Raw genomic sequence first — 11,037 nt, forward strand, 5'->3', positions numbered from 1 at the left:
CATCTGCCTCTCCTCATAAAAGCCCTGGCTATTGCTGCTACCACTTCTTTATAGACAAAAGTGGAAAACTGTGAAATTGGCATTGGTTTGTCAATTTCATCTTTCTTGATATAAAAGAGGCCTCCTTGTAAAGGTAGAGAGTGGCAAGCCATGCTTCACCCACTAAAGTGATGTTGTCTGCTGAGCTCTAGACAAATATTTTAAAGTAAATGGACAATTCACTCCACTGCAGCAGTCTACACTTTCAAAGAAAAAAATAGAGGGGTGGTGAAATAAGCAACATCTTTGTCAACCTCATCTCAATTTTGCCTTGAAGCTCTAGCAGGACTCACTACCGTATATCTGAGAGACTACATTTCAGACGTACAAATCTTTGAGAGCTGGCCAGGTAATGGAAAGGTATGGAGTTATATACTATCACAAGCACATTGCAGCTCCAGACCAGGTAGGATAGCAATACTATGACATCTTACACTGGTATGTAATGAGGTTCAACTTCAACTTGGTGGGTTGAGGCTGCATGGCGTTAAAACGGGTAGCTAGGGAGGAGACCTCCTTGTTGCCAGGCTATACCTGTCTTTTGATCCTTGCCATCTCTCCTCCTCCTGCTAGTCTGATATGCAAAGGATGTTGATCCCAGTTCCTTCCTGCCTTCCCAGTTCCTTCCTCTCTCTCGAGAGGGGAGCAGACATCTTTCCTTTGTCTCTCCCTCTCAACCAGCATGAGAGCTGCACTGGGACCAGTGCAGACTGCTCCAACATAGCTAGTTAGCTAGATATAGGACTCTTTCCTATCAAGCATGTACTTCCAGAATAAAGTAGTTGTTTCTTATTTTACAGCTTAAAGTCTCTGTCTGACTAATTTGCAAAGAAGGTAGAATCTTAGCAAAGATTCAAACACACACACGCAAGCTCGCTCAATACTCTCCGCTCTGCTACGCAACTCAATAGAATTCCGACAGGGGTAGGGGCAGTTCTTTATATATTTTTAAAATGTGTTTTAGACTTCTTTTTAAAAAAATATTTTGGAATGTTTTTAACTGTTTTAGTATGTTTTTCCTTTTGCTACATTGTTTTGTTTATGTTTGCCACCCTGGGCTCTTTCAGGGGGAAGAGTGGGATATAAATTCAATAAATATATAAATAATTAAATTAATACAGTTGTGACAAAAGGTCAAAACAGAGGAGAAACAGGAAAGCAACAGGAATGCATGCATGATTGGTGCCCATATTGGAGGGGGCGGGGAGATCTAGTGTGGAGATGCTTCCAGACCAAAAGAGAGATCCCACACACACCACAATGAATTGCTATTGACTGTTAACATGCTTAGGCTTGCACTGCATATCACAGAATATTTTAAAGACTGACTCATACAATCTACAGCTGCAGAAAATATGGTGCTAGTATGCCAGGAGATCTTCTGTTTCAGAGGAATTTGTTAGTAAGAAAAGTTATCATTGTTCTAAAATGTGGCTGAGGTGTGACAGACTGGAACCCACTTCTTTTCGGCATTATTTGCTAGAACATACTAAAGTTAGGCTGAATGAGTTTGCATTTCTAAAGCCTCATCTAATTCCAAATTCATGCTCATTGCTGAAGAATGGAAATAGGGTCCTGGCAAACACACCCTAGTAATATCAAAGAAATCTTGTATGGAAGAGTTAGTAGATTCAGGTGAACTAAATTATTAAATGGGTACCACCAATGTGTGCATCATGAAAACAGACAGCCCATGAATGTGACCCTTCATTGACACATACAGGGGTAGGGCTTTGAGGGAATAGCTATGCAGACCTTAATGAAGAATACAGAAAGGTTTAAAATAGCTTAGAGGTGGTGAACCAGTGATTATCCAGGTGTTGTCGGACTTCAGTTTCCGTCAGCCCCAGCCAGCATGGCCAGTGGTCTGGGATAATTGGATCTGTAGTTCAACAACATCTGGAGGGCCACAGATTCCCCATTTCTGATGCAGCACATGGAAGAAGGTATCTCTGCGATATGAAAGAAAAAGGAGAACAGGCTCTGGTGCTCACTGATACAATACCGTTTATTGGAGCTCAATACATTTTGGAGTAAAGCACACCTTCAAGGAGCTTGAAAAGCTTGTAAGTTCCTTAAAATCTAATCAGCCCAAGAACTAGTGTGAAAAAGTAGCAGAGCTTTTTTTAAAAAAAAAAATCTCCCCACATCTGTGTTGAACAGTTCAACATAGATGTGGAGAGAAGAAAAAAGAGTGTTTTACTCTGAAATGCACTGAGCTACAATAAAGAGTGTTGTCTCCTTTTTGTTTTGTTCATTTGAGGTGCTACTTTCACCTTTTTTCTTGCTAACCTCTGTGGTATTCCAATAGACAGATGTGGCTTGAGCATGCTGAATAGCTGGACTTACAGCAATAAGACAAAACTGCATTCAATAAACATCTTCATAAGAATGCTGAATGATATGCAGCAGGTACTGACAACTGTATGGGCCAAATCTGAACTCTTGTCTCAGACTTTGCAAGGATCTGTTCTATAATGGCATACTACAAACGTATATTTCAGGCAGAGATGAGACAAAAAAGAAGCTTGCTTGAACGAAAACAGGAATGTGGAGGAATCAATAGTATGGTGGGGCAGTAACATTTATATTGTTATGGGTTTTATTATCAGATATCTGTGAAAAGGTCTCACAATACCTGGTCAGAGTATTGAAACTGACTAAGGAGTGTTAATAGCCTAGGGTATTTGGAGGATGAGTCTCCACAGGAGCCAATTGTTTTTTGATACAAGACCACTCTGAGATGTTCAGAATAGGAAAAACGTAATCAGACAAGAAGGTAGGGGGCATATCTTCCTCCTCTAAGGAAGATGTAATCTAGGTCTGCAAGTGAAAAGAAACAATTGAAAGTGCAGCTTGAGTTTTGAGAGAAAGCCCAGCTGAGCTTTGTGCTTTGTAAGCTTTTTGGGAGCTGTCTTTCTGAGAATCCGATGTTGATGCAGTAAATTTGGTTGTCTGTTGGGATGCTTAAGCTTTACTTCCACCTATGCTCAACTTGTATATTTGTAAATAAACTCAAATGCTACAAAATACCAGATGTTTACAGTGACCTCCTTCCAAAGGAGCCTGAACCTGGGTAAGCACTGCACCCCTGAAACATCTCACTACTTAGAGAAACATGGAGAATGCAGCAATATTTATGTTCGGCTGCTTTTCATATACAGGTTATTTATACTATTTGAATTGTTGATTACTTTTTTTGGTAAGCTTTCTTGAGAGCACTACTATGTGTGAAGGCCAGGATAATATTTATAACAGAATCACAACAACATGGAATGGATAGTAGCCTACTGTCCAGAGGTAAGGGTTTGCCCTGTCCCTTTCTTCAAAGGAGCATGTCAAAAGTGCTAGTTGCCAATCAAGGTCATAAAGGTTTCTATAGAAACTGATGAAGCTTAGGAATTCAAAAAATTTCATGCAATATGAAACAAAAGAAACAACAATAGAGCAGATAAGATGGGATCTCCCGAATGCAGTGCATTAAGGATACTTTTATAGAGCTGGCACTTACTGGTATAAGAGTTCTAGTCTCTCTCTCCCCCCCCCCCCCCCGCAGACTGTAGTTTTTAGCCAAGGCTGTTGTTTGCCCATTAACAATATAATGACAGTAAAAACAGCAACCAATAGTTGGGCAGTACCAGCTTGCTTTAGTCCCAGCCCTAGTTTAACTTACCCACAAACCTAATCCTTCTGAAGCGACACTTAGCCTTAAATAAATGCATAGCAAGCAGAAACTACTGCAGCAACATAAGCATTAACTACCCATCTGCAAGATGCAAGACATAGCAGAAGATTATTTATGCATATGATCCATCGAGTCAGTTAGTTAACATTCCCAAGTACTTACACAATGCTAAATTGCTAGAATGAGTCAGCAGGATATTTAAAACCATGAAGATCCCCCCCCCCCGTTTATCTATATTTTTAAAGATTCAGCAAGCAGACAAAAACATTTTCTTTTGAAATCCATAGTTCTCATTACTTCTCCTACCTTTCTCAAATATCTAATGTTGTATAGGTCCCCCCCCCAACACCTGTGAAAGAGAAATGGGACAGCTGAGCTAGAATTAACTCATTGTTCACCATGACCTACACTACACATGCAACTACAGCTTTATTCACAGGGAGCTACTGTAGAATTGCCAGCTTTTTTTCTGGATGTGCTTCTGTGCTTTTAACAACTGTCTGCCAGGCAGAAATCCAGCAGGTAAAGCTTTCATCCTCAATGCATCTGTATGCCAGGAAAAACTTCTCTTGTTTATTTCATCCTGTCCAATGTACTGTAGTTTGTTAAGGGTAGTAGCTCTGTGAGGGGTAAACTACAATTCCCAGGATTCTTTGGGGGAAACCATGATGATTAAAGTGGTATAAATGTGCTTTAAATGAATGGTGTGGATGTGACAGGAAGGCCAGAAAAAAATTGGCAATCCCAAATGTTAATCATTTTATTCTCATCCTATCAATCAGTACTGTTATTGACATACATTGACTTTGGATGCTATTTTCAGTTTATGTTTAATTTGAGCCAGGAATCTCTTGATATCTTTTAGTAAGGCTGATTTCTGGAGTTTGTAAGGTAATTACAAGAATACACTGAAACATGTTCAGAGTGCATTTCCTTTGTCATAGATGAGACACTCAACCATCCTCCCTCCCAAATCTATAAGTATAGTCTTCCAGACCAAAGAACGTGACTTGCAAGCAGATTTCAAGTTCTGGCAACGCTTCTTTCAGATACTACACACTGACTCTCTGCCCAATCAATAAGGTCAGACCAATTGGTATACATGGTTTTTAAATGGATGTTTGTAAAGTTGGCAAATAAATAGGATCTAAGCACTTTGTAGAGACAAGTTGCCTGTGCAGTGGGGATGGGTACCCTGTAGTCCTGCAGACTGTGTGAACTGCAACTCCTACAAGACCTGCCCTGGGAGTGAGTATCTGAGCATCTGGGTGCTTGCTGCTCAATCCCCTGGGTTGCTGTCCCTTGAGACAACTGAAATCCCTGGTAAGTGCTGCAAGGACTGGGACCCCCTGCCTGACCCTTGCTCCAGAGAGAGGCTGCAGTTAATCTTGCAGCCTCTTGCATCAGCTGCTAGCTGGGTCAGGAGGCATAAAAACACAGCTGCCCATTTGGGAGTCCCAAGGGTGAGGGTGCTGCCCCCCTTCTATTACCTTTTTTCTTTTAATTTGTTTCATTATTTTTCTGTTAAACCAATCTAGAGGAGATTGGTGGTGGGGAGGGCATGTGGTGGATGTGTAGTTCCTGCACAGGGTGAGTGTCTGTGCAGTGAACTGAATGATAGAGGCAAGTCACCAGATGCCTTGAGACTGAGTCTGTAACTGGCAGAAGGCTGGCCCTCCCTGGGTGTGAGACAGGAGTAGTAGTTGATGGGCCCTGTGTGAAAAAGTTTGAATGGGTATGCCTCTTCCCAATTCTCACAGAGACCTACTGGGATAATTGGCTCAGGTAGGTTTTGTTGGTGGGCTCTTGTTAGGTCCACATCAGGTGTTTAGGAGGAGTCTTAGTAAGGAGGGACATGGGTGATGCCACCCCAATTTCAGAGATCATGGGTAAAGGGAAGTATGGCTGCGGGGAGGTGGTGAATTACCATAGAAGACATGGGTGGGGCTATCTAAGTCTTGTTCCTTGCTCCCACTCCTCTCATGGTTGGATTCCTCGTTGCTCATCTGCTGTGACCACTGGCCTTTGTGTGTTGTTGTTTAATGCCAGATCGGGACACAATAAGACCACTCTCATCCATTATTTGATTGTGGATGAAGGTGCCGATTTGGTGTGCATTACTGAGACCTGGGTGGGTGAGCTGGGAGGAGTTGCTCTGACCTGCTTTGCCCACCTGGATACTTGGTGCAACACCAGCACAGGCTGCAGGGATGGGGGGAGGAGTTGCTGTGGTCTAGAGAACCTCCATCTCTGTCACCAGGAAATCACTCTGTGTTGGAGCTGGCTGTGAGGGCCTGCACCTGGTGTCAGGCCGAGGATACAGAAACTAGGTTTGCTGCTAGTGTACCATCCACCCTGCTGCCCAGCAGCTTCTCTGACCGAGCTGGCGGAGGCCATCTCGGCTGTGGTATTGGATGACCCCAGAACGATGGTGCTGGGTAATTTCAGTGTCCATGCTGGGGCTGCCTCTGGTGTTCCAGTTCAGGACTTCATGGCCTCTATGATGACCATGGGGCTGTCTCAAGTTGTCAATGGCCCGACACATTGGGCAGGGCACACCCTCGTCTTGGTTTTTGTTCCAGATGGAGGAAGGGGTGGTCTGGAGATAGGGGGGTGGATGTCACCCCATTGTCATGGTCAGACCACTTCCTGGTGAAGTTTCGACTTATGGCTCTGATCCTTCCCTGCAGGGGGTGGTGGAAAGATTAAGATGGAGCACCCCTGGAGACTAATGGAATCCACAGGATTCCTGAATGCCCTGGGGGAGTTCCCAGTAGATAAAGAGGTGACCCTGTTGAAGCCCTTGTCATGCTGTGGAACAGCAAGGCGTGTTGGGCTGTTGACATGGTTGCCCCCAAGTGCCCTCTCTGGCGTTGTGGAGCCTGATTTGCACCTTGGTACATCAGTGAGCTACGAGCAATGAAACAAGCTGGACGATGGCTAAAGCACAAGTGGCAAAAGACGTGCTGTGAGGCTGATTGGGCATGAGTAAAACATCATAACCGTGCATACTGTATGGCGGTGAGGGTGACAAAGAAGGCCCACTTCTTTGCCTCCATTGCATCCTCAAGAAGCCTTCTGGTGGAGCTGTTCCATATTGTCAGGGCTCTGTTGACATCAACTCCAGGAAATGGAGTTTTAGACCCTTTGGAGACCCGCTGTGAATTGTTTGCAAGGCACTTGGAGGGTAAAGTTGCTCACCTCCGTAGCAGTCTTGATGCCCCATCCACATTTGCTGTAGTCCCCAATGAGGTGTCCGGTGCAACGTCTGTTGCAACTTCTTGGAAATGGTTTCAGTTGATGCAGCCTGATGACATAGACAAAGTGCTTTTGTTGATGCAGCCAGCAATGTGTCCTCTCTACCCTTGCCCTTCTTGGCTTATTAAAGCTTGCCGAGGGGGTCTGACCGAGTGGATCCAGGGTGTGGTCAATGCATCATTGCGGGAGGGAGTGGTTCCAGCTGCCTTGAAAGAGGCGGTAATCTGACCACTCCTGAAAAAGCCCACCCTGGACTCATTGGTTTGTGACAACTACCGACCAGTTGCAAATAGGGAAGGTGATTGAGAGGGCTGTGGCGCAGCAATCGCAGGTACTCTCGAATGAAACAGATTATCTTGACCCATCCCAGTCTGGGTTCAGGCCTGGTTATGGGACTGAATTGGCCTTGGTCGCCCTGATGGATGCCCTTTATCAAGAAAAGGACGGGGAGTGTGACCCTGTTATTCTTACTTGATCTCTCAGCAGCTTTTGATACCATTGACCATGGTATCCTTCTGGGCCGACTTGGTGAGATGAGTATTGGAGGCACTGTTTTACAGTGCTTCTGATCCTATCTCCAAGGTCGTTCTCAGATAATAGCATTGGGTGACTGTCTTTCACCCCACTGGCAGTTGTGCTGTGGAGTGCCGCAGGGTACCATCTTGTCCCCCATGCTGTTTAACATCTATATGAAGTCCTTGGGAGTGGTCATCAGGAGATTTGGGTTGAGGTGTCAGCAGTATGCTGATGATACCCAGCTCTATTTCTCCATAACATCTGAATCGGGAGAGGGCGTGCAAGCCCTGGACCGCTGCCTGGACTTGGTGGTGGGCTGGATGAGGGCCAATAAACTGAGTCTGAATCCTAGCAAGATGGAGGCACTGTGGATTGGGGGTTCCTGAGTTTGGATAAGTGGTCAGTTGCCTGCTTTGCATGGGGTCGTACTCCCTCTGAAAGAGCAGGTCCGTAGTCTGGGGGTGCTCGTGGATCCATCTTTGTCACTAGCGGCCCAGGTGACTTCAGTGGCTAGGAGTGCCTTTTTCCAGCTTTGGCTGGTAAGACAGTGTTGGTGTTTGCTGATGTTTGCGTGATCAGCGCAGCTTACACTTGAGATTGAGACGGTCAAGAAACTCCAGAGGCAAGAGATAGTTTAAGAGTCCTTTACTTGGACATTAAGGCATGAACGCTTACAGGCTACAAAACAAACGGTTTCACTTTTCCCTCACGACACCTTCTCCACACAGAATCAAAACCCCCACAGAAAGCTGGTAAAAGCTTCTCCAGCCTTTATCTGACATAGTTGCCTTGGTAGCAGCAGGTGGTTGGCCTTGAGGCTGTGCCAGGCCTCTTGCCAAGGCTCTCCAAGGACCTTCAAGAAACTTAACTCCTGCTAATGCCCATCCTTGTTCCAGGCTTTGAGGCTTGATGAAAATAACCAGAGGTAGTATTGCCTATGGGTCAACAGCTCCCACCTTTTCATCAAGACTGCACACTACATTTATATTTCAGCAGTACATTTCTACACTACATTTTTACATATGTATGCATCCAGTAATACATTTTAGTCTCCAGTTACATTTCAGTACATTGCATACATTACATTTTCAATTTACAGTTCACACAGCTCAAACTTTATTAATCAAACTTTGGTTGTACACAGGTCAGATACAAAGTCTCTGCATCCATCTCTATTTCTTGACACATACCCGGGCCGCTGACTACACCCACTGTAAATCTGTCAGGCGGCTTCCCAATGTTAGCTCTTTCAGAGCGTCTTAAGGGAACTGGAGCTTCGGCTCCCACTGCAACACGACCTGAGCTTGTTCCTGGCACAGCTTGCTCAGGATATGTCAGATTGTCAGCCTTACGTTTCTTTGTTTTACGCTTGCCCCAAATCAGTTCATTTAATGCATCCTTCAATGGAATTTGTGTTCCTTCCACTTTTACCCCTTGTGTTGGCTGTTGTGTTGGTGTTTCGTCTGACCCATTAAGAATAACTGTTTGTCTATGATCCCAAGGCTTGTCTGAGACTTTAATGCTTTTGCTCAGAACAACCTGCTGTGTTTGTGGGACCCACACTCTGTAATACACATTCTGGAAACCCAGCACAAACCCTTCCTGTGCTCTGGGTGCCAGTTTGCCACGTCTTTCCCCCTGTGGAATGTGAACCCAACATCTGGCTCCGAACCTTTCAATGTGCTGCACCCGCGGCTTTCTCCCAGTGAGTTTCTCGTAGGGTGACATTCCAATAGCACTGTGCAACACCCTGTTGTGTATATAATTTGCATACAATATAGATTCTGCCCAGAAAGAGTATGCTAAACTGGAATCACCTAACATTTCCTGAAGCCCCCTGTTTTTTCTCTCCGCAAGACCGTTGCTGAATGGAGAAAATGGAGCTGTGAAATGTTGTTCAATGCCTTTACTTTCAAGGTATTCATTTAACGCTTTGCTTGTGAATTCCCCTCCCTGGTCTGAGCGTATCGCTTTCACAGTAACTTGATGCTGTGTTTCAATCTTCTTTATAAACAAACGCAGCTTCTGTTCTGCCTCATCTTTCTGTTTCAGCAAATAAACATGAGTGAATCTCGAAAAGTCATCTACCACCACCATAAAATACTTCGCACCTCCTCGTGAAGCCTGTATTGGCCCTGATAAATCTACATGAATGAGCTGGAAGGGAGCAGTTGTCGTGCTTTCAGCCTCCCTGTTTATGGGTGCAACTGTCATTTTCGCTTTGTTACAGGCATCACAATCAATCAACTGCCCACAATCTGTCAATTTGAGATTTTCGCTATGCGCAGTGGTTTTCTTAATGGTTTCATAGTTTGCATGCCCCAGCCTTCTGTGCCAATCATGCACGCAACCTTTGTGTGCCTGTCTCTCAGCACTCAGTGCCGCACACGTTGCCTGATTACTCTGCATAACAAACAGTGAATCTCTCAGGCACCCACTCATGCAGACTTCACCCCCTTTCAGCACAATGCATTTGTCTCTTTCAAACATCACTTTACAACCCATACTCACTAATTTCTGAACAGATAAAATGTTACTAGACAGGTCAGGAACATACAGAACATCTGTAATAATGCCAAGCTCACGTAATTTGACAGATCCTCGTGCCAGCACAGCTCTGCGCGATCCATCCGCTAAAAGCACAGAGTCCTGCACTTCTCTTGCCGTGTGAAATAAACTAGGGTCCTTTAGAAGACAATGAGACGCTCCACTGTCACAAATCCACTGCGAATTAACAGACTGAGGCTTTTCTGTGCTAACAAAGTTCACGCTGCTCTGCTTTCAGCCTCCATCTCTGTTTCTTCGCTTGACTGCACAGTACCTTTGAATGTGCCCATGCGCTCCACAAAAATAACACGTTTTAGTGCCCTGCTGCTCTTTGAAGCTTGCCTGCTTACTTTTGACAGCTTGCAGCTCAGTCTTTTTCTTCTCTTGTCGTCTCTGCCATTCCTGGTTCAATTTTTCTTCGATGAAGTCCAAATTTAATCCGCCATCGGGCATGGCTTCCATGGCCATCACGAAATTGTTCCAAGACTCATCCAGGGACGCCAGGACAATATAGACTTTTTGAAGAATACTATGATCCATCCCTCTATCCTCTAACTCAGCGAATAAGCGCCGGAATTCTGTGAGATGCTCAGTCATAGTGCACTCATCCGTTAAGCACATCTGGTACAGCTTCCTTGCCAGACACAATTTGGATCCCGCTGTCTGTTGCACATGAAGGGCCTGCAACACGTCCCACATCCGTCTGGCTGAGGGTTCATCTCTCACGTACAAAAGTTGAGGATCGGATAGAGCCAGGGTAATAAATGCCTGCGCCTTCTCATCTTTGCGCCTCCAGGCCGCTTGAGGTGGTGCTGGTGGGGTCCCTTCTATCACCTCAAATAAATCCTCTTTTATCAGGAAAGCTCTCATCCTCAGCTTCCAGCTGGCGTAATTAGATTCCGTAAGCCTTTCCATCGGCATGCCTCCAGACATGTTGACAGCCATCGTTGCTCACCTCTGTCTGGCACGATCAATCAAGCTGCCCTCTGGAA

At 44.9% G+C, this 11,037-nt stretch overlaps 1 protein-coding gene across 1 annotated transcript in view; it reads right to left on the reverse strand.

The window, feature by feature from the left end:
- EIF4G2 (eukaryotic translation initiation factor 4 gamma 2) overlaps positions 1–10,744 on the reverse strand; it is a 30,184-nt gene extending 19,440 nt beyond the window's left edge. The window contains exon 1 of the mRNA XM_061612774.1: positions 10,396–10,744. Within this exon, the coding sequence (XP_061468758.1) occupies positions 10,396–10,744 (349 nt within the window). The remainder of the gene's footprint in view (positions 1–10,395) is intronic.
- Positions 10,745–11,037: the final 293 nt, after the last annotated feature.

The sequence above is a fragment of the Rhineura floridana genome, chromosome 2 (assembly GCF_030035675.1).
Source record: "Rhineura floridana isolate rRhiFlo1 chromosome 2, rRhiFlo1.hap2, whole genome shotgun sequence".
NCBI lineage: Eukaryota > Metazoa > Chordata > Lepidosauria > Squamata > Rhineuridae > Rhineura > Rhineura floridana.